Below are 24,308 nucleotides of genomic sequence, written 5' to 3'. Positions count from 1 at the left end.
CAGAGAACGGGGAGGAGGTGAAGCGAGAAACAGAGAAGAACCAGCTAGGCCTGCAGTGGGCTCGGCTCAGGGCTGATGTGATAGCCCCCTGAACAGAACTAGGAAAAGTGACCAGAAAGGCCACACAGACTTCCCAGAGTTTATCCTGAGGAAAGGAGAGAGCTGGGCAAATGAGTGCATTTGCAGGTACAATGGTGAGAAAAACTACAGTGGCTTTCCTCGTGTTCCCCCCATGCCCTGGGAACCTGGCCACCATGGTGAGTGACAAGTGCAAGCACTGCTCCTGCCCAGCCAGCCCCTGGCTGCCTGGCCCTGGGACAGATGGAGACAGATGCCACACTGCAGCTCCCAGCATGGACACTGGCCCAGTATCATTTTTTTTCCAGAAAGCAACCAGGTTAAGTATCTGAAGAGGCTGGAAGGGACCAAGGGCCAGACCCAGGGATGCGCTTGGCCTGCTTCCTGCCTTCCCCCGGAACGACTCGCAGTGGCCGGTCCCCAGGCTCACTGGCCAAGCCCCAGCAGGAGACCCTGGAGGCAGGGATGCCTGTCCACGACTTGACCACGGACAAGGGTGGAGACCAGGCTGGGATCTGGGCAGGGCGGGCCACCAGCCAGAGAGCCACCATGGACAGGCTGCTCAGGACTGGTGACCACAGAGTGGGATGCCCTCCAAGACCTCAGGAAGGCAAGGCCAGTGTGAGCTCCCTGCTGAGTTCAGATGCGTGAGAAAGATGGGGTGGCACCTGCACCCACAGACGCGGCAAACATGGTGAGAGCCGAGGCAGGCAGAGGCGGGGGCTTCCACGCAGGCACACTCAGAACTACAGGATCCGTTGTCTCTGCTGCTCCTACTTGCAAATCAAAACGTGTATGTTTCTCTGTGGCTAAAATGAGAAATCAGACGTTCTGTGCTGCTGCTCCTCCAGAGACCCTCTGAGGCACGACGTGTGAAGTGTGACCTCCTTCACACTGCTGCTGGGGTTTACAGCCCCTCCACCAAAGGTGAACTAGGCTCGCCCGTCACCAGGGCTGCAAGTGGGGCCATGGGGAAGAGGGCTGCTCCCCAGAAGGAAAAGGAAGACACGGAGGAGAGAAGAAAGTAAGTCCAGCCTCAGGTCTGCAGGGAAAGCAGTGCTGAGGTGAAATTGTCCGTCACCAGCTGGCACGTGCAGCACTGCCCCACCCCCATGCTGGACACTGCGGGAAGAGGGGGTGTGTGCAACGGGAGGAATCCATTACTTGTTCCAAAACCGGTAAAATCTCTGAAAGCAGTTAGTTAGTGGTGGCCTCTGGGTGCTTCATCTGGTTTCAAGGCAACTGAGAACTAGGAAGGGGGGATGCCTGGTGGACCCTGACCAGAGGCCCAGACTCAGATGACCTGGGTTAGAGTCCCAGGCTGGGCGTGTGATCTCAGGCCCGTCTCCCAAGCTCTCTGAACGTCCGTGTTGTTCAGATGTAAAATGCACTTGGTAATAACGTCCCTGCCAGGCTGTATCGGTTTTTGATGGTTGTGGAGAAAACCACACCAAAGCTGGGTGGCTTAAAGCAGACCCCCTGGATTTGCTCGTATGCTGGGGGTCAGCAGTCTGGTCTGGAATTGCCTGGAGCTGCTCCTGGGACTGCAGCATCTGGCAGTTGGTGTGGGTGGGGCTGCATAGTCCAGGATGGCCTGGTTCACAGCTCTGGCTCTCGCTGGGCCTCTGTCCAGATGGGCTTTCATCCTTGAGAAGGCTCAGGCTCCTTACAACATGGATCAGAGCAGGAAGAGGAGGCAGCCCCCATTGTAGAGGCATGGCTCAACTCTCTGCTTGTCCCATGGCTGAGCCAGCCTCTGGGCAGAGAAAGAGACTCCATCCTTAATAAGAGGAGGGGCCGGGTCACATTGCAAATAGACAAGTACACAGCAGTAAGAAGGCTCTGTGGCCATGAAAGCAATCAGCCACATTCTCTGATGCTGTTGGATGAGGCGGTGAAATCATGGGTTTGAAAGTGTTTGGAAAGAAGTTTATACAACTGTAAAAATAATGTTTATTAAGACATTGTCACACTCAGCCTGTGAGTTGGCCTGCCTGCTGCCTATATGGTATGTTGTAAAGGCCCATCCCAAATACTTGAAATGTGTTCCTTTTCCCTGACTTTCCACTGGTTCATCTCACTGTCCATAGTGTAGTGGTTATCACATTCACCTCACACTCGCTCATCTCAGTGTCTGATATTCCACCCTTAGAAATTCATTCCTTTGAGTCTTGAAAACGTTGGAGCTTTTAGGGGCTTTCAGGAGTCTCACTGTAGAGCAGATCCTTCCTGTGAGCTTATATGTCAGGGTTACTGCACTGTATACTCTGCAGCCTGACCTCCAGAGCCTGGACCTCTGGGAATGGAACACAAAAACAGCTTATAGGATTGCACTGGACACAGTGAGGATTGGAGAGAGGAAGGCATGAACCTCCGCTGGGCACCTACCTGCCTTACATACTAGCTAAGTGTCACCACCTTACACCCTTTATCTCCACTTTATAAATTAGGCATCATCCTCCTTTGTACGTTGGAAAACTAATGCTCTGAGAGATTAATTGACTTACCTCCAGTTTGTAACTGGTGGGGCTAGAATGCAGACCCAGACCTGAGTCCAGAACCCTGCAGTTTCCCAGAGCATACACTGTGACAAGCTTTATAGCTTCTCAAGAAGGAATGTACTTGCAAATAGACTTTTTTGGGTCCTTGCGTATCTGAATCTGTCTTTATTCTGTCTCACCCTTGGTGGATAGTTTGTCTGGGTATAAAATTCTAACTTTAAATTCATGGAATGAATGATGTCATCAAAGGAAATAAATCAGACAGAAAGCTATCAGCTTCCTGGCACTCAGTCCAGGTTGGCTAATTTGAAATAAAACAATTATATGAAATCAAAGACTAAATATATTCAACTTCTTACTTTGTCTTTATAGGCTCTGAAAAAGATTTATTCATTAACTCAACATGTATTAATTTCCTGCTATGTGCTGTGCATTTGCGCACACACTATCTCATTCTGCCATCACAGTAACCCTGTGAGATAAGGATTGTAACTCTCATTTAAAGTATGAGGAAACTTGGATTCAGGATAAAAATGATTTGTCCAGGGTAATCTACTGAGTGGAAAAGCCATAGTTCAAATTCAGGTATTCTGCCTCCCAGGTTCCCTGGTCCCTGCTTTTCCTCCTACCCCTTGGCTCAGAAGCCTCTGTCTCTGTTTATAGAGAATTGGGTTCTTGCTCTTTTCTGTGAGTGATAGAATAAGGCCTCTTTGTTTTCTAGTCCAATTCCAGGATGTGTTTCAAGGGAGTATCATTTCAGATCCCAGCCTTCATTAACAACAGACTAAACCTTTACCATCAGTTGTCTTTCTCTGTGAATGTACAGAAAGGCATTTTCCAACTCAGCCTCCCTGAGTCTCCCTTTCCTCCTTGCCAAATATTGAAAACCTTTGTAAGCGTTAGTTCTATGATGAATTAATGAGAGGAATTATTTTAAATTACCAAGCAATATCCAACAATCACTATACTCCTGGGAGGCAGGGAGAAAACCAGGACCCTCTCTGTTTGAAGAATACAATGTAGACCCCATTAGGGAAATGAAAATTAAAACCACTACATACCTGTAAGAAGGTCGAAAAGAAAATATACTGACAATACCAGGTGGTGGTGAGAATGCAAAGCAAATTTTACATCACATTGTTGGTGATGTAAAATGACACAACCACTCTGGAATACAGTTTGACAGATTCTTGTAAATTTAAAAATACATTTGCCATATGACCCAGCAGTCCTACTCCTAAGTATTTACCCTAAAGCTGTGGTTCTTAACCAGGGATGATTTTGCCCCCATGGGACATTTGGCAAGGTCTAGAGATATTTTGGTTGTCACAACTGGAGGGTGGGCTGGATACTGCTAGAATCTAATGAGCAGAAGCCAGGGATGCTGCTAAACCTTCTAAGAAGCACAGAACAGCCCCCCAAAACAAAGAATTATCTGGTCCAAAATTTCAATAGTGCCAAGATTGAGAAAATCTGCCCCAAAGAAATGAAAATGTACATTCACACAAAGGTCTATGTAAAATATTTATAGAAGTTCTACTCATAATTGCCAAAAACTGGAAATAACTCAAATGTCCATTGATAAACAAATTGGAGTACATCAGTATTGTGGAATACTATTCATGAATTAAAAACAAACTATTGATACATGCAACAACTTGCATGAAAGGATCAAGTCTCAAAAAGTTGTATGTTGTATGTATGATGTCATTTGTATGACATTATCCAAAAGGCAAAACTATAGTGATGGAGAACAGATCAGTGTTCCATTTACTTACACATGAATGTCTGACTTTCCAATATCATTTCTTGAAAAGACTATTCTTTCATCACTGAATTGCTTTTACCTTTTTCAAAAACCAATAGGCAATATTTATATGGGTTTTGAAGGGAGTTTCTCTATTATGTTCCATTGAAATATGTGTCAATGCTTTTGACAATATCACCCTCTTGAATACTGTCATTTTATAATAAGTCTTAAAATTGGGTAGCATCATTCCTCCAACTTTATTCTCTTTTTTCAATATTTCTGGTCTTTTTTTTTTCTTACTTTCCCATACAAATTTATAGAATCACCTTATCTATATCTGAAAACTATCCTGCTAGGATTTTTATTGGTATTGCATTAAATCTATACATGAATTTGGGGAGGACTGAAATCTTTAAAATGTTGAGTCTACTTACACATCTTTTTCCATGTATTAGGGAGACACTATATGTCTCTTCATTTATGTAGATCTTCTTTGATTTGTTTCATTAGCATTTTATAATTTTCATCACACAAGTTCCATACATGTTTTATTAGATTTATACCTGAATATTTCATTTGGAGCTATTGTAAACGTGTGTGTGTGTGTGTGTGTGTGTGTGTGTGTACATGCACATGTGTATGTGTTTTCATTTGGGTCTGCAATTATTCATTGCTAGTTATAGAAATGTGATTTGATGTTCGTTTTGACTTTGTATTCTGTGATGTTATGAAACTCATTTATCAGCACTAAGAGGTTTTTTGTAGATTCCTTGGGATTTTCCACATAGGCATTCATATCATCTATGAGTAGGGATAGTTTTATTTCTTCCTTTCCAATCTCTATGCCTTTTATTTCTTTTTCTTGACTTATCGCACTAACTAGGATTTCTAGTATGATGCTGAGTGGACATGGTGAGAGAGGACACCCTTCCCTCGTTACCAGTCTTAGTCAGAAATATCTCATCAGTATGATGTTTGTTATAGGTTTTTAGTAGGTATCTTTTATCAGGTTGAGGAAGTTTCTTTCTATTCCTTTTGTCAAGAGTTTCTGTCATTAATGAAAGCTGAATTTTATCTAATACATTTCTACATCAATTAATATGATCATGTGGATTTTTTTTGTCTTTAGACCATTAATGTGGTGGGTTACATTGAATGATATTTGAATATTGAACCAGGGATTCCATTGCAGGGAATCCTTGCATTCCAGGGATTAATTCCACTTTCTCTTGGTGTACTGAACTTTTTATTTTGTTCATTCAATTTGGCAATATTATGTTGAGAATTTTTGCATCTGTGGCCATGGAGGTTATTGGAATGTAGTTTTCTTTTTATATACTACTGTCTTTGTCTAGTTTTGGTATCAGAGTAATGCTAGTCTCATAAAACAAGTTGGGAACTATTACCTCCTCTTCTATTTTCTAGAAGAGATTGTATAGAACTGGTAATATTTATTCTTTAAATGTTTGGTAGACTTCACTGAACCTATGAAATCATCTGCAACCAAACATTTCCTTTTCAGAAGTTTATTAACTATAAATTCAATTTCTTTAATAGTTACAGAAATAAGTAGGTTTGGGTAGCTTGTGGTTTTTGAGAAATTGTTCCATTTCATCTAAGTTGTTGAATTTATGTGCATAATATTGTTTGTAATTTTCCCTTTTTTAACTTATAAATATCTTGGAGGGACTTTAGTGATATTCCCTTTCTTTTCAGACTCAGCAACTAGTGTCTTTCTCTTTTTTTTTTTTTTGGTCAGCCTTGCTAAAGTTCTATCAATTTTATTAAAGTTATTTTAAAAGAACCAGTTTTGGCTCAATTGATTATCCCTATTGATTTTTAGATTTTAATTTCATTGGTTTCTGCTCTTACCTTTAGAGTTTCCCTCCTTCTGCTTGCTTTGGGTTTATTTTGCACTGATTTTTCTACTTTTTTCAGGTGAAAGCTTAGATTATTGATTTGAGATCTTTCTTTTTTGTAATATATGCATTTTGGGGCTATAAATTTCCCTCTAAGAACTGCTTAGCTGCATACAACAAATTTTGATATGTTGCATTTTTATTTTCATTCTGTTTAAAATATTTTCTAATTTCCCTTGAGACTTTCTCTTTTACCACTGAATTATTTAAAAGTGTATTGTGTAATATGTTTTTGTTGTCTTTCTTTACTAATTCTAGTTTAATTGCATTATGGTCTGAGAACATAATTGGTATGATTTAAATTATTTAAAATGTGTTCAGTTTTGTTAAGAAGTAAGCATATTGTCTATCTTTGTGAATATTCCATGTACATTTTAAAAAGATGTGTATTCTGTACTTGTTAGATGGAGTATTCTGTTGATGTCAGTTAGATCCAATTGACTGATGGTTTTGTTCAAAGTTTCTATACCCTTGATGATTTTCTGTCTACTTGTTCTTTCAGTTACCAAGAGAGAAGTTTGTAGCCCTACAATTATACCTGTGGCTGTTTCTGTTTCTCCTTTCAGTTTTGTCAGGTTTTTTTTCTAAGTATTTTGAAGTCTTATTGTTAAATCCACGTTCATTTAGGACTATTCTATCTTCTTACTGAATTTTATCCTTTTATCATTATGTAGTATTTCTCTTTATCTGGGGCAATTTTCTTTGCTCTGAAGTCTACTTTGCCTGACATTGATAAAGCTTCTCTAGTTTTCTCTTGATTAAAATTTTCATGATCTGTAATTTTCCACCCTTTTACCTTTAACCTACCTATATCATTATATTTGAAGTGAGTTTCTTCAACACAGCAAATAGTTTTTATTGATTCTAACAATTTCTATCTTTTAACTGCTGCATTTAAACAATCTGTATTTAATGTAATGATTGACATGCTTGAATTTAGGTTTTTCATTTTATTACTTGTTCTCTTTTTCCTTTTGTGTTCTTTTTTGTTCCTATGTTCCCCTTTCCTTGTTTCAGTTATTTGAATTTTTAAGTTTCTATTTTAATTTAACTTTTGTGATTTTAACATCTCTTCATATAATTTTTAAGTGGTGGCTGTAGTAATTACAATATACATATTTTAAGCAATCCCTTTTGGAATTCAAGTGAAATTCAAAATCCTTGTCACAATATGGGTCCCTTATCTTCTCCTTTATGTTTTAATTTTCTTATGTATTGCATCTACATACTTTAACTACCCCACCAGCCAATATAATTATTTTAATGTGAGTCTTCAAATATATATTAAAGAACTCAAGAGGAAAAGGATAGTCTGTTAATATGTATGCAGATCATGACTGTATCTGTTGTGCTTCCTTCATTTCTGATATTCCAGCATTTCTTCTTGTATCATTTTCTTTCAATCTGAACATTTTCCTTTACTTTTTTTAGGGAGATTTGGTGGTTATGTATCCCCTTTTCTTCATCTGAGAATATGTTTATTTCACCTTTATACCTGAAGGATATTTTTACTGGATATAGAATTCTAGTTTAACATCCTTTAAAAATCTTGTTTCTCCTTCTTCTGTCTTCCAGTGGTTCCTGATGAGAAATCTACAGTCATTGGAGTTATTGTTCCCCTGTTGAGAGTGTCACTTTTATCTGGCTGCTTTCAACATTTTTCCTCTGTCCTTAGGTTTCAGCAATTTGATTTTGTTGTGTCTGGCCATGAGTTTCTTTAGGCTTATCCTCTTTAGTTCTCTGAGCTTCTTAAATCTACAGGTTTGTATCTTTGCACAGCTTAGGAAGCTTTCAGTCATTATTTATTTAAATACTTTTTTTCTTTTTAGGGGCACTGTACTCTTTCTCCTTATTGGACCCTCACGACATGAGTATTACACCTTTGGCATTGACTGACAAGTCACTGAAATCCTCATTTTTTTAAAATAAATAAATATTTATTTATTCATTCATTTATTTTTGGCTGTGTTGGGTCTTCGTTTCTGTGGGAGGGCCTTCTCTAGTTGCGGCAAGCGGGGGCCACTCTTCATCGCAGCGCGCGGGCCTCTCACCATCGCGGCCTCTCCCATTGTGGAGCACAGGCTCCAGACACGCAGGCTCAGCAGCTGTGGCTCACGGGCCCAGCCACTCCGTGGCATGTGGGATCCTCCCAGACCAGGGCTCGAACCCGTGTCCCCTGCACTGGCAGGCAGACTCTCAACCACTGCGCCACCAGGGAAGCCCTGAAATCCTCATTTTGTCAATCTTTTCTTCTCCTTCTTCTTCAGATTGGGTCATCTGTTGATCCATCTTCAGATTTACTGACCCTTATTCTTTCTCATCTCCAATCTGCTGTTGAGTCCACTCAGTGAATTTTTTTCTTCCAATTGTTGTATATTTAGGTTCTAAAATTTTCATCACTTATTGGAGCATTTTCATAATGACTTCTTTAAAATCTTTGTCAGATAATTCCGATATCTACCAACTCAGAGTTGGTGTCTTTTGATTGTTCTCTTCCTTGGGCATTGAGATTTTTGTGGTTCTTCATATGTCGAGTACATTTGGATTGCATCCTGGACATTTTGGATCTTATGAGACTCTGAATCTTGTTTATAATCTAAGAAAAATGTTGACTTTTTAATTCTATCAGGTAGGTTCATACTGTAAATTTCAACCTGCCTTCTCTGGGCTGTGGTTTTCAAAGCTTTGCTGTCCTATTTGGCTAAGCTTCACATTATGCAGTCTGTGACCTGGGCGGGGGTCTCTTCAGTAAGTCGTCAGAGCCTTTGGTGTACTGATTAGGACAGATCCACGCATGCACAGCTCAGAGTTGGGGAGAGGGGAGTCCAGGAGTTCATAAACAACCTCATGGGATTGTTTTCTGAAGCCCTCTTTTTATAATCTTCTAGGTACTTTTTGGATCCCTGGGACTCCCTTTTCTGTCCTCCAGCCAGAATGCACCACTGTGCACATAGCCCTGTCCTGCACCCTGCTCATGTAGGACTTGTGTATGTTTTATATTGTCTCCCCTTCAGACTGCAGTATCCTGTTGGTGCAGCCAACCCAATGCTTCTTTTTGATTCTTTTCCAAACCCTAGCTCAGTGCTGGCCACTTGGGGCTGTGTGTACCTACAGAGCCAGATCCAGGAGCAGCAGGCATGGAGCTAAGCACTTGTGCCTCCACACACCCCCAGGGGAGGCATTCCTGCCTGGAGCCCATGACACCAGTGCCCAAACCTGAGCCATTAGCAGGCAGGGAGCAAAGGCCAGCCCTCGTGGGATGAGTGCTCACACCATTTTCCCACACAGCCTTTAACTGGGAGCTCGTGCAGGGAGGGCTGGCCTTCTTAGAGGATAAGGATTCCCTAGAGATGGGGAAGAATAGCATCATCAGGCAGGAATTAGAGCCATGTCGTCTACTGAGCACATGTGTTACATTCTGTGTCAAGCAGGGCTGCAAAGCTGTTCTTATCATGGCCAATGACAGAAACCTGAGTTTCAGAAAATTAAGTCAGTTCCCAGCATCCCACAGCCCAGAAGAGACAGAGCCAGGATCTGAACCTGGAACTGACCACAAATATAAACCCATGCTCTTATCACATGCAAAACAGGCATGAAAAGCAAGAATCAAGAACTTATCCTGAGATTTGTGATGAAAGTAATCAATTTTGTTCTTTAGCCTTTTATAAAAGAAAAGCTTACTTGCTCACCATTGGATGAGACAGGTTATGGAGGCTGAGAGGCTGTTTGAACAAAGAGAAAAAGAGGCTGAGAGAGGGGGGCCGTTTCAAGGACTCTTGGGCAGCCCCCACAGAGTGACTGACACCCCAGGCCCCTATCTCTCTTGTGTGCTGCTCATTTTGTAACTGACTTTCCATAATTTCATTGCTGTGCCTACATAATTTCTAACCCGTGTCCCCTGCATCGGCAGGAGGACTCTCAACCACTGCGCCACCAGGGAAGCCCTGCTGCCTTTCTTTTTTATTGGACTTTTTCAGAAATAACTAGAATCCTAAATGGTTACCTGATGCACAGTCTCAGAGATATGAACTTAAGTCAGTGTTTTAAGGAAAGGTGAGTGGCATGCCACTGCTGGGAGGTGCCCACCCCGCAGGGTCAGGGCTTGGCCCCTTGTGGAAAAGGAGGCTGTCTTACAAATATTCCTCAAGGTACTGTGACTTTTACCAGTGAACCAAGCAGGAAGAATGTTTGTTCACCTAACGAGTTCTCACATTTGCAAATGTGGAATCCAGGTCAAAATTTTGAAGACATTGCTAATTGAAAATACGATTGAAGCCAACTCTTCATCTGTCAGGAGCCTTCCCTGACCTTCCTGTTTAAAGCAGCCCCTTTTTACTACTGTGCTTATTAACACCTGATAGTTATTTGTTTGATCATCTGTTAATTGTCTCTACAGCTTAGACCTGCATACATGTGCACACATGCGCACACACACACACACACACACACACACACACACACACACACACCTAGCAACAGTGCTATACCCAGAGCAGATACTCAGTAAATATTTGTCACACAAATGACCCCAGCGTATTCATTTTAGACAGTGAAATGAGTCCTCACCCCCAGGTTTACCCTGGCCACTGTTGAGAAGCTCCTGTCTGAGCCCGAGACCCTCTTGGTCCCCTCAAAGTGCCAGGGGTGCCACCATCCTTCCCTCCTGGATCCCCAGGCCATAGCGTTTAGTAAGGCCCCAGCAGCCTACACTGTGCCTTAGGAAATCTTTTTGAAAAGCTTCCCGTCTGGGCAGACACAGTTCCTGACTGGATACAAAGGCCCACAGCAGGGCACCGGCTGGCCTCAGCCCCTGTGAACCCCTCAGGCTGACTCTCCAGCCCCCCTCTGTACCTATGTGCCAGCTCATCAAAGATGTCGTCATGGCTCCAAACCCTGCCTGGGAGAAGGGGTCGAGTCCCACCACTGGCAGAAATGCTGCCGTGCAGCTGTGAGAGGGGAGGAGACCCACATACTATGACGGAGGCCTCTCTGGGATGTACTGTTAAGAGGAAAATCAAGGGTCAGAATAGCCCATGTAGTGCCCTGCCTTTCACCTAGAGGTAGGGGGAGGGTATGTGTATAGAATCTAAATTTGCACATACATTCATATTCCTATATATGTGCGCGTATGCATACACACACAAACACATATATGCTTATATTTTTTAAATTTTTATTGAAATATAGTTGATTTACAGTGTTGTGTTAGTTTCAGGTGTACAGCAAAGTGATTCAGTTATACATATATATATATATATTTCTTTTTCAGATTCTTTTCCATTATAGGTCATTACAAGATATTGAGTAGAGTTCCCTGTGCTGTACAGTAGGTCCTTATTGTTTATTGATTTTATATGTAGTAGTGTGTATCTGTTCATTCCAAACTCCTAATTTATCCCTCCCCCTTTCCCCCTTTGGTAACCATAAGTTTGTTTTCTATGTCTGTGGGTCTGTTTCTGTTTTGTAAATAAGTTCATTTGTATCATTTTTTACATTCCACACATAAGTGATATCACATGATATTTATCTTTCTCTGACTTACTTCACTTAGTATGATAATCTCTAGGTCCATCCATGTATGCTTATACGTTTGGATGGGAGGGTACACCAGAAACTGATAACTGTGTCACCATAGATAATCACCATGGATGATGACTGTACAAGTTATCATCCAAATTGGTACATTTGGAGGAGGGAGAGTGGCCACTGGCCATTGGTGACCCATAAAGCAGGACTTTCCTAAGCAAAACAGGAGGTGTGGTCACCTCACCTTGGGGAGGGGGACAGGGGAAGTGTCCTGGGGGGCCTGCACCCAAGCTGTGCCTCTGGGCGGCCGGGTGACTGCCCTTGGGCAAGACCCCACCGGCTGCCCAGACTGGCTTCCTTGTCCATGACATGGGCTCTTGCTGGGGTGGCCTCTAAGGCTGTGGCTGCCGTTTAAGCCAGGACACCCCCTAATCTGCACTGTGCCTTTTCATTCCTGCCACCGACTTCCATGCCATCTGGACCTCACTCCACCGCTCTTGCTTCTTGGTCCCACCAGGAGGGGGGGGGGTCTGGCCCAGCCTCTGTCCAGGTCACCCCTTGTCTTCCTCAGGGGGTTTTCACTGGGTGGGTGGGGTATCCCTATGCTCCTGATTCCCCCTCCCCAGGTACACACTGAAGAAGAGGGAACAGGTGTGTTGTGGCCTAGAGCATGTGAAGAAGCTCTCAGACACGCCCAGATGTGAGGATGAAGCAGTTATAGTGCGTGTTAGTTTTCTTAACAGTCAACACCAATTAGGTGTTGTATTGTAGGGATTTTAAGTGTTTTTTCCCAGAGGCGAGATCCTGTTTACAATCCCGCATCTAGCGTTTGCTCAGTAAACTCACAGGAAGATGATGTGAAGCCTTGGGATGAGAAGTGGACGTTAATATTCAGGACTGGTTTTGCTGGAGCTGATTTCTACCAACGGGCTCCATCACAGTAACTCACATGCGCAGGTCACTGTTCCAAAGTGTCGTCCCAGTCATGAGCCCATTTACCCCTCAGAGGAGCCTGAGGAGTTGTCGAGCCAATGTTACAGCCTGCGTTTAATGAACAGGAATAGTCACTGAGGCTTTTGAAGCACAAGGACATGGCCATGGTTTTGAAGGGAAAGCACAGAACCAGGACCCACCCCCAGTTCAAATTTGCTCCCTGCACCCTGGGAGCAAGGAGCTGGAGCAAGTAAGGAAGGATATTGGGATTCTCCAGCTACGCCCAGGGTAGAGCTGGGACCCTCTCTGCAACCTCTTGGGCCACTGAGCAGAATCACAGTTGACTTTTGGCTCTCATGTTCAACACCAAAACAGGAGTGAAGAAAGGTCGCTCTGCTCCAGGCTCATCTCCATAACCCCTTCCCAGTTGGGCCTATACCCCCATCACTGCTGCCCATGTCTGGCCATGAGGCCTCTAGATGTATATGGTGACACTGTATGCTCCAGCCCTAGCACAGATCTGGGATGGATGGACAGACAGGTGGACAGGTGGATGGGTGGATGGATGGATGGATGGATGGACAAATGGATGGGTGGATGGATGGATAAATGGATGGGTGGATGGGTAGATAGGTGAATTGATGGATAAATGGATGGGTGGATGGGTAGATAGGTGAATTGATGGACAAATGGATGATTGGATGGATGGATATATGGGTAGATGGATGGATGGATGGGTGAATAGACAAATGGATGATTGGATGGATGGTTGGACAGGTGAACAGATGGATGGTGGGTGGATGAGTGGATGGAGGGATAAAAGATGGCTGGATGGACAGATGTTACCTGGGGGCCTCTGCAGTGCCTTTCATGGTGCCAGCTTGTAGCAAGTACTCAATAAATATGTGCTGTTTTTTCAGTTTGAAATACAATGGCCCTGCTTTGAGTTTTGCATGAGCAGAAAGCCACGCCACTACAGTGGTGCCTACTACTTAGTCAGACGTTGCACCGTGGTTGTTGTGGGTCCCCTCTCGTAGCTGGTCAGGTATTTTTCTCTTGAGTACGCAGACTGTAAGTCTGTGTTCTGTCTTCTCCGTGCTGCTGCTTGTCTCGTTCAGCCATACACCTGCCTGTGAGCTCTCACCGTGTGACAGGGGTGAGTGAGCACCTGCTCAGAGCCCTTGACCTCACATACCCTCTGAGCTGTGGCTGGACAGGATAACTACCCAGGATGTTTGGAAATGCACACCCAAGAGCATTGTGTTAGACTCAGCATGTGTGTATGCATTTAACACACTCTTCTTCCACTTCCCTTTCCTCCCTGAAAAATTCAGTCCTAAATCCATAGGTTCATCAAAGCAAGGTGGGCATCTGCAGTGGGCAGAGTGGGGGGGTGGTAGGACACAGAGACCAAGGTCAGGGTGTCAGAGCCAGACAGAGTGAAGAGGGCAACTCAGGGGAAGGGAAGCAGCATTGGTTGGGGGCTGTTTACATACCAGGATCAAATAAGGAAATAGCTTAAGATTGGTAGAAACCAGGTTTCTCACTTTCGGAGAAAGGAGTTACAAGTAGAATGAACTCTGGGGTGTTAGATTGGAATTGGGAGTATCAGGGGACTCAAAGTTTCAGATAGATAGATGATAGGTAGATAGATAGATAATAGATGGATGGATAGATAGATGACAGATGAAAATGTCTGTGTACACATGTGGGTGTGTACACACGCACACACACACGCGTTCCCCAGCTCTACTTACTGAGTCTAGGAGCAATGACATCAGCGATAATCATATTTTGGTTTCTAAACACCATTATCCACTATCTTAAAAATAAAAAAAAAAAAAAAAACAGGAGAAATGGCTAAATCCAGGGCTGAAGCAGAAGAGATACAAGATGAATCTTGTTGACCGAAAAAAAAATACACAACCTAAAAGTTGAGAGTTCTGTTTTATTCGATGGATAGAACTGAGGACTTAAGCCAGGGACACAGACTGTCAGGTGCCTCTGAGGGACTGCTCCAAAGAGGTAAGGAGGGGAACCAGGATACATAGGCATTTCTGTAACAAATACCGGGTAGTCAGAACGTCAAAAGATTACTATTAATTAAAGAAAACCAGACATCTCAAGTTAAGGAATTTAGTGCTTTTCTGTGTATGGAAGATGCAAGAGTCTGGGCTCACTGAAATCATTCCTATCGATATGTACCTCAGCTCTCTGGGGCCAGTATCCTGTGTTTTTTCATCCTGGGTCCCCTCAGTGTGCACCGTCGGGGGTGGCTGCTACAGCTGACTGCTAGATGGGGGAGGGGGGGCCATCCTGCTTCCATCCTGAGTTCCTTCAGGGCTCACCGTTAGGGCACCTGTAGTGTCTGATGGCCGCAACAGCCTTTGTTTACTGAAATGGCAGGCGGCGTTTTTAGTTCACAGCCTTGACCATCTTCTTGTGCTGGAAAGCAAGGATGTGCTCTAAAAAATGACAGGGGCTGTCACACAGACACAGATTCCACTTGAACAAGCCCCACTGACCAGGGTGGGTATCTGAGCATCAAAATAATCACATGGATGGATTATAACACAGTGAATCAAATAGAAGCCTGGAATCAGTAAATGTATCAAGGCTTGGTGAGGAGTGGAATACGTCTGTAGATTCCAAGTTCCTCCCCATAAAATGCTTATTAATTACGGAGAGGAAGGGAGCAGCTCTGCAAGGGGGAGCCTGGCTGACGGCCACGAGATCCACCCAACTGGACACCACGAGAAGGATGCAGTGTGACCCAATCTGCTCTGATTGTGAGGAAACACACACCCAGACCATGGACATTCTACACAATACTGGGTCTGTGGTCTTCAAAACGGCCTAGGTCTTGAACGTCAAGTACCCTGAGGAATGTTCCAGACTGAGGACTGCTAAAGAGACACCACAGCTGAATGCAGTATACCATCCAGAACTGGGGCAGATGGCACGTGGTGACTGGGGTCTTTCACGGTGACAGATGCATTGTTGCCTTCGTGATTAGACGAATTCCCAGTTCTGATGGTGATGCAGGAGAATATATCTGCAGGAATGTAACCCCACTCACAGGAAATACACACGAAGTTCTGCCAGGTGATGGGATTTCAGGTTGGCAATTTACTTTCAAATGGTTCAGAAGGACAAAAAAGCTACTTATACTCTGCAAATTTTTTGTGAGCTTTTAGGTGCTGCCATTTTTTTTTAAGTCTTAAAATAAGGTATACTGGGGCTTCCCTGGTGGCGTAAAACCCAAAAAAAAAAAAAAAAAAAAAAAAAAAAAAATAAGGTATACTGAGTCACCAAAAAAAGAACAAGAAAAAACTATTGGTACAATAACAACAAAACTCCCCAGGTGATTATGAGGCATCCCCAAGGATTCAGAGCCTTTGTTTTAGAAGCCACACAAGCAGTTGGCTGCAGCCTATGTACATAGAACCCTTTCCCCAGGCCACCCCACCCCAGAATTCTCAAGCAGGGCCACACTTGCTAACTCTGCCCCACCTGCTTAGAGACCACCCTCAGTTAATTCTGGTTGCCCCGCCCCATTCGAGTGCCCAAGAGGCCCCATCAACCTCGGGGCACTGGCCTTCCTCTCTCCATGCTTCTTCCCTTTGGACTGGCCTGGTTGTTGAGAGACATCAAGGCTACAGTTCTCTGCCCATGTCCTAGAGTCATGAGTGATGCAGGTTTTGGAGCCCACTCTTCCCCTGAGCCTCAGAGAAGAGCCAGGGGATGGCTGGGGAGGGTCCGAGTGGCCTGGGTTAGGCATTCTGTCACTCCCTCCACTACCACTCAAGGTAGCCTTCTTACCACCATCTTCAGTCGGGGTATCCCCCAGAAAGGCCCACAGACCTTGGTAGCAGTGGACCCACCGGCCCATCAGACGTGCCCAGGCACACCTGACCCCCTGAGGGTAAAGCTTCAGCCTAAGCTGCTGGTTGTGAGCATGAACCCAAGGGGGAACCTCCATGCCTCTTGCCCCAACTGCATCCTCGTCAACCCGCCCAGAGAACCAGCCCCCATGTTGTCACACACTCTGGGAGCCTCTGCCCCCAGGGAGACTGCATCTTAAAGGGAGCTGGCTGCCCACGTTGTCAGGTTCTCTGCTTCGGCTTCTCTCCTGAGACCACCCACCCCAGGGTCAGGGTGGAGAGCTGGGTTCAGTGTGCTTGCCAATATCGAGTGGCGTGGAGGGGGGCCGTGGCCTCAGCTGGCCACGACGGCCAGGGTCCACGCAGGGAAGGGCCACAGGGAGGTGTTTTGTCCTCCACTCCCTGTCCCGACTCGCTCCAGTGACAGGCTTGCTTCACTGTGTCCCCAGCATGGACAACGCCGAGGACCCTGTGTACGAGAGTCTGGAGGAGTTCCACGTTTTCGTCCTTGCCCATATATTAAGGAGGCCCATCGTCGTCGTAGCAGATACGATGCTGAGGGACTCAGGCGGGGAAGGTAAGTTTACTCATAATGAAACAGATGTATTTTATTCATCACCCAGAAAGCGTAACATCCCGAGTAAGGAAGGGACAGTCCAACGTAATGGCTGAGCCTCCAGAAGGACACAGAGCCTTACTCTGCCTGGACAAAGGTCTTATTTCTCCTCGTTTCTCCTCGACTCCACATGTTTCTGGCTCCTCCCAGTAGAGAAGGGATTACTCTTTTTTATTTTTTTTTGGCCGTGCCACACGGCTTGTGGGATCTTAGTTCCCCGACCAGGGATTGGACCCGGGCCCTCAGCAGTGAAAGTGCAGAGTCCTAACCACTGGACAGCCAGGGAATTCCCAGGAGAGATTACTCTTGGCCGTCCATCCACCCTGTGTGTCCACGGCAGGAGAAATGTGGCTGAGTGGGGGTGGGGATGAACCCCGAGGGGCTCCGGGCCCACCTGTTGCCCACACCCTCCAGCAGTGCCGGCCTCATCCCAGGGCCACTTGGCCACTCAGCCACTCCAGTCCCCTCCTGCCCCTCGCATGTGTCTTAAAGAAGAAACAAGAAAGGCAGAAAATGCAAAGTCATCCGCAAGGCTGTGATGGGACCAGGGCTGGGGGAGAAGGAGGAAGGGATGGAGGACTTCCCAAGGCCGGTACCCGCTGCACTGCCAATCATGTGCACCCTCTCCCTCGGCCAGGCCACTACCTCCCAGGGTAGACACTGCTTCCCGCTCTACAGACGAGGAGCCCGAAGCTCAGAGAGGCCACACAATGTGCCCCCGCCTTCAGCTGAGGCCTTGAGGAAGCAGGGTCAACCCAGGCAGGGAGGGCTCCACGTGTGTCCTCCCTCTAGCCTTTCTGCCGGAGCCCACAGGGCACCATGCTCTCTGAAAAGGAGGGACACAGGAGGGGCCAGGATGGTGGATGGACCACGAAGGTCACCCTAGTGTAAGTGTCCTGCCTCTCGTGGCTGTGGTTACCACAGAAGGCAGGGAGCTGGGAGTACCTTCGTCACTCCCAGTGACACAGGCCTGCCGGGGTCTGCAGCTCTCTGGGTGCAGAGCCCGGCCTCCCATCGGGGTCCCTGTACTCATCAGATCCCACAGAGCTGGGTCCACACTTCCTTCCTTTGCACCTGTCTTGGAGGGTGCAGCCCTCTCAAAGGTGGACCCACCCTGCCTCTCAGCAGAGAGGGGGGCAGAACCATGGTCACTGATAATAGACAAAGCAAGGGTGGGGAGGAATCCTGAGCTCATCAAAGACATCCCTGATGTCGACTGTCTTTTCCTTCCACAGAAGGGCAGTGAGTCACTGAGTCTGAGGCCAAGAGGCAAGGTTCTTTGTAATTAAAAAACAGATGCCGTGTCAGGGCAGATATTTCCAGTAGTTACCGTATTTCAGTGAGGATTTAGGCTTTTTCCCCCTTTTGGTAAGGAAATGAACAAGACTGTGTCCCGGTTGCTAAAGGAGCTGATCCCTGTCCCTCCTTTCCCATCTGACTCACGACTTGGGCCTGGAGTGCTCTCACTGAGCTTCTCAAAACCTAGAACAAATAAGCTCTCACGCAGCACATACGTTGTTCTGTATGCAGATGCTTTTGTGAACACAGGAGAGGAATAAGTACATTCAGGAAAACACGGGTTTCTAGGTGGCCATCAGCACACGTCCTGGCTGACCATCTGGGGTGGGTGTTTTGATCACCTTGGCCAGACTCAGGGCAGCAGGCAGGCACGGCAGGTCACAGCAGAATCCCCTCAGCCCTGCTTGTTCCTAGGGTGCAGCTTGACAGGGCGCAGGGGCAAACGAGCCAGGAGGACTCTGCCCAAGGAGGCAGGTGGAGCAGGGTGCCCTGGTCAGGTACAGGACTTGGGGTCTAATGGGCCTGGCCCCTGTGAGCCTGGGCTTCCCTATCCATCGGTGGCAAGCATCACCTAGCTCCCAGGGAGCTCCTGCCAGGTGGGTGGAGGCCCCTCTGCTGTGGAGTAGGTGACAGATGACAACGCCCGGGGCTGCAGCCTGAGCCCGCCCTCCCTTCCCTCCGCCCTGTCACCTCCCCCAGGACGGTGAGGGATGCTGTCCACGCCCCCTCCAGATCCACATGCCCTCACCCTTGTTTGTGTCTGCAGCATTTGCTCCAATCCCCTTCGGAGGGATTTACCTGCCCTTGGAGGTGCCTCCCAACAGATGCCACTGCTCACCTCTGGTTCTTGCCTACGACCAAGCGCATTTCTCTGCCCTTGTGTCCATGGAGCAGAGAGACCAGCAGAGAGAACAAGGTACGCCCGCCGCCACGTAACAGTGCAAGGTGGGGAAGGGGTGGGCCGGGAGGGGCAGGAGGCGGAATATGGAGACCTCCCTGGGAAGCGCACTCAGCAATGATAGGTTTTGCCTAAAACTACCATATGCATGCAAAAAATTATCATTGAAAATAATGCCATTTGCAGCATCATGGACGGAATGGACTTAGATTATCGTTATCATAGATTGTCATACTAAGAAACTTAGATTATTATAGTAAGTGATGTCAGACAAAGACAGATATCATACGATGTCACTTATACGTGGGATCTAAAAAAAATGATACAGATGAACTTATTTACAAAACAGAAACAGACTCAGACAGAAAACAAACTTATGGTCACCAAAGGGGAAAGGGGAGGAGGGAAAAATTAGGAGTTTGGGATTAACATATACACACTATTATATATAAAATAGATGAATAACAAGAAACTACTATATAGCACTATACTCAATATTTTCTAATAACCTCTAAGGAAAAAGGATCTGAAAAAGAATATATACGTATATATGTATAACTGAATCACTTTGCTTGTACACCTGAAACTAACACAACATTGTAAATCAATCATACTTCCGTTTTTAAAAAAAGAAAATAATGCCACAGACAACTTTTAATTTAAATTATGAAGCAAATTAATAATCAAGCCACCCTTAAATAACTTTCACTATGGTTCCCTTTCACATGTACGCATATACTATATGGATGTAATTAATCTCAGATGTAATTTATTTTTCTTTTTTTTTTTGCGGTACACTGGCCTCTCTCACTGTTGTGGCCTCTCCTGTTGCGGAGCGCAGGCTCCAGACGCGCAGGCTCAGCGGCCATGGCTCATGGGCCCAGCCGCTCCGCGACATGTGGGATCTTCCCGGACCGGGGCACGAACCTGTGTCCCCTGCATCAGCAGGAGGACTCTCAACCACTGTGCCACCGGGGAAGCCCTCAGATGTAATTTTTAAAAGCCCGTCTACTTTGTTAGACCAACCAGATGATCAAAATATTAAAACTCTGGACTAGTAATAAACTTACACTTAATAAACAAATAAATAAATAATTAATTAAAAGCCCGTCTAGTGCAGAGAGTCAGCAAATTACAGCCCACTGCCTGTTTGTAAATAAAGTTTTATCGGAACACAGCCACACTTGTTCAAAGACGTATTGTCTGTGGCTACTGCTTTTGTGCCCTAACAGCAGAGTTGAGAAGCAACCCCAGAGGCTGTGTGGCCTGCAAAGGACTAAAATATTTCCTAATGAGCGCTTTACGGAAAATGTTTGCCAGCCTCTGCTCTAAAGTAAGCTTTTGAATCAAAAGATGGATTTTTCCATTCAATTCATTACATGGGAGTTTCCTGCCAGGAGCCATTTCAATGCTGCAGAGAGGCTTGCCGGGCTGGGCCCACAGGCTGTGCACTGCACAACTCCAACCACCAGTCACATAGACTCATGTGGGGCCTGTCTTCAGTCAATGCATTATGTGTCTGCTGTGGAAATGGCAGGATTTTGTTTGGAATGTTAACTGCTGATGGATGTGTGACTAACTGAGCAAATAAAGGGAAGCTCTTCCTTTTTCACTTCTGTGTCTGGTTAGACAGAGAACTCCCAGGATACTAAAAGAAGGAAAGACTGACCACTTTCAGGGTCCCTGCCATAGGATGTGGTCCCAGGAAATCCGTGGTGGCTCATCCTGTGGTGATGTGAGTCCAGAAGGAGAGGGAGCAGGGCTGCCACTGGCTGTAAGGGGACTATCACGTCCTTTTCCTGTGCTATTTACAGACGTCTCACTTTAGCCATAGGAAGACATGTTTCATCATTAAGACCTAGGTGCCATTTGCCTTTTCTGTTGTCTCTCTGCGTGTTGGCCAGTGAGAGCTGGCACCTCCCTCATGGCTTCCAGGTCTTCTCAAAGCTCACCGTGGCTCTTGAGAGACAGGAGGGCCCTTTCTCTGCAGCCTCACCCTATCAGCAAGTGATTGAAAAGACCAAAAGCCTTTCATTTAGAAGCCAGATGTTGGCCATGAATATTAAGAAGAAACTTAATCAGGATAGTAGGTCAGAGGCTCCTAACTGGGCAACTCAGGACTTTGGCTTCTATAGAAGAACTGTACAGAAAAAAATGAAAAAAAACTCTAAAAGAAAGGTGAAATAATAATCCATGATTTAAAGGTGAAACATTTTAGAAACAATTAACATATCGAGTATAAATTTTGGAGAATTTGAATAAAATTGGCTGTGTTTCATTTAGAAAATTTAAAAAAGAGGGCCCTTCTCAGGACCAGGGATCCAGGCCAGGTGTGGGGCCTCTCATCCAGTCTCCCAGAGACTCTGTGGTCAGGGAGAGATCAAAGTCCCAGGGCTGGCATCTCCAGTTGCTGAGCAGAGCCTTCAGAGCCCAGCTCCCTCCTCACAGAGGCACTGAGCTTCCTTTCAGGCCTTCCAGATACTGCTTATGGATGCTTTCAAGGCCAATATGAAGGTGCTCTTCAATAAAAGGACAAATGTGGAGGGGTTACCGCCTAGCAAGGGAGCATTGCAGAGGTGCAGGTGGTTTCACCTCTAAAGACTTTTTTCCCATAAGTGGATTCTGGTCCCAGTGTGGGTTCTGAGCAGCTGTGTCGTGGGCTCCTTGCTCCTAATAGCAGTGTGGTCCCTGCCTCCTCAGCCCTCACATGACCAATGTGCAGGGCTGCACATTGACCCGTTCAGTCCTCACGACCATCGCACAAGCAGAAGCAAAGCACGTGTAAGCGGCTCCCACTGGCTGGGTAACCTCTGTGCTACACGTCAGGCCCTCACACATTGGGAAAGAATACAAATGCTCTGCAGACTTTGAGGCTTTAAGTACTGCTACCGACACATCCCCTGTGCCACCCTCACTGAGCTGGTGGGTGCTGGTAGGTGCAACCCTGCTTCCTGCTCCTCCCACTGGCCTGAAGTCCAGTGGTCCTGCATGCAGTATTTTTTGGGCGGCCAAGGGCCCATTCAGTGAAGCACCTGTTGCATCCAGGTTTGGGGACCCAAAGATGACACTGTCCTTGCCTTGGGGCCCTTACCACCTTGTAGGGGAGACAGGCACCCCCATCAAGCCACGTACTATACAAGGCAGGATGTTTCCCGAGCAGTCACGAGCTCCATTCAGCAGGGGAGCAATTACTCTAAATGGGAAGAACAGCCAGATAGACCTGAGCAGAAGTGCTGGGCTGATGCAGGGATGTTGCTGGTGGGTGGCTGGCATGTCGCTGGTGTGGCCCAGCAAGCACATGTCATAGGAGCGTGATGGTGTTGGGCCTGGGTGCTGCCGTGTCCTCACCGCGTTGCCTGAGGGGCGCCATGTGCCCTCCCAGCCTGTCCCCTTATCTGTTGCCGGTACAATAACACCCATCCCCCTGGAAATGAATGCTTTCTCCTCCCCTTCCTCACCCTCATTCCCTCCCCCCTCCCCTGTCCTCTGCCCTTCCTCTTCCTTTCCGCCCACTCTCCCATTTGGTCTCTTTTCATTTGATACATTTAAGGACATCACCACTTAATTATGAAGTGACCACCATGGTCACTTCCACACATTGAAGTCCTCAGTCACCCCTGGGAATGACATTGCCTGTCCCAAAGCCAGGCCTGTCCCCTGATCCTTAACTGTTGCTTCTAAGATAAACCTAAAGGCCTTGACTGGCTCCCTTCCTGGCCACCATTAGTGCCCAGCATCTCCCTGAAAAGACCTGCCATGGGCAGGAGGAACAGAGTAGACATTGTCCGGGGAGCCATCACCAGAGGAAGCCTACCCCAGGGTTCCTGTGGGGCACTGTCCTACCTTCCAGCCCAACAGTAGAGGCTGTCGGGGGCTTTCTGCAAATACGAGATCCTAGCAATTCTGCTATTGTTACCCAGTGGTTGAGGATGGTGGGGAGAAGCTGAGAAGATGTCAGGAACCTGCTCAGGGAACAGACTCAGCCTCTCTTCTCAGCCTTTATGATGCCAAGGAAATGGAAGCAACCACAGAAGGCCATGATATTAGCCCCCAAAAGAAGATAGTTCAGAATAGCATTGGGATGCAAGGGGCTCAAAGGAGAAAATGGCTGCTGCTGCTGCTTCTCTAACAGGGAGTCCTGAGGTAGGTGGTCCAGGGCTGGTGCATCAGCTCTAGACATTCTCAGGTACTCAGGCTCCAGCCTCTCCCTGCTCCACCATCCTTATTGTGTAGTTTCAGCCTTATGGTCATAGAATAGGTGCTGCAGCTCCAGGCATCACATCTGTATTCCAGGCTGGACCAAATGCCTCTCTTCTTGAAACTTTGTCATTTCAGTTGGGAAGAACACCTTCCCTCGACACGTGCTGGCATCTTACTAAGGCTGAGCTCTATACTTGCAGTTTCCCGGCTTCAGAGCAGCCTGAGAAGTGAGTGCAGTGGAGGAAGAAGGGGGTGAGGTGATGGGTGGGGGTTCAGTGAGCCAGCTCTGAATCAGGGAGAGGATGTGATGTTTCCAGGCAGTTCCATCTGGACTCTTCTCTTTATTTCACCAGCAATGACCACTCATCTGGGGAAGAGCAAAAGTGCAAAAATGAGTTCTTTACCAACTTGGGTCCTCATCTGGAAATAAACCACGTTGGCTGTTAGGTTCTTAATTCCCTAAAAAGCGGTGGTGCGTGAGACTGTCAGTGCTGTGCTCCTTAGGAGAAAATCCATTCTCTTTCAACGCAGAAAGAGAAGCAACCTTACTCCCAGGGCCGCCGCGTACCGCCCGTGGATGTCAGGTTCCGGGCTGCCTGGGTGAGGGTGGCGCATGCGTCTTGCGGTCCTGGCCGTGGCCACGCCCCCACAGGAGGAAGAGCCGGGGCGGGGGCGGTCCTGCTGAGAGACAGACCTGGCCCCAC

The 24,308-nt window shown here is 46.3% G+C and overlaps 1 protein-coding gene across 1 annotated transcript in view; it reads left to right on the top strand.

Annotated features, from left to right (window-relative positions):
• OTUD7A (OTU deubiquitinase 7A) overlaps positions 1-24,308 on the top strand; it is a 198,086-nt gene that overhangs the window by 143,443 nt on the left and 30,335 nt on the right. The window contains exons 9-10 of the mRNA XM_024754292.1: positions 17,041-17,168; positions 19,273-19,422. Of these exons, the coding sequence (XP_024610060.1) occupies positions 17,041-17,168; positions 19,273-19,422 (278 nt within the window). The remainder of the gene's footprint in view (positions 1-17,040; positions 17,169-19,272; positions 19,423-24,308) is intronic.

Source organism: Neophocaena asiaeorientalis, unplaced genomic scaffold, assembly GCF_003031525.2.
Source record: "Neophocaena asiaeorientalis asiaeorientalis breed wild unplaced genomic scaffold, Neophocaena_asiaeorientalis_V1.1 scaffold743, whole genome shotgun sequence".
NCBI lineage: Eukaryota > Metazoa > Chordata > Mammalia > Artiodactyla > Phocoenidae > Neophocaena > Neophocaena asiaeorientalis.
Note: the sequence above shows the minus strand (reverse complement) of the source record. Positions and strands in the feature narration are given on the sequence as shown.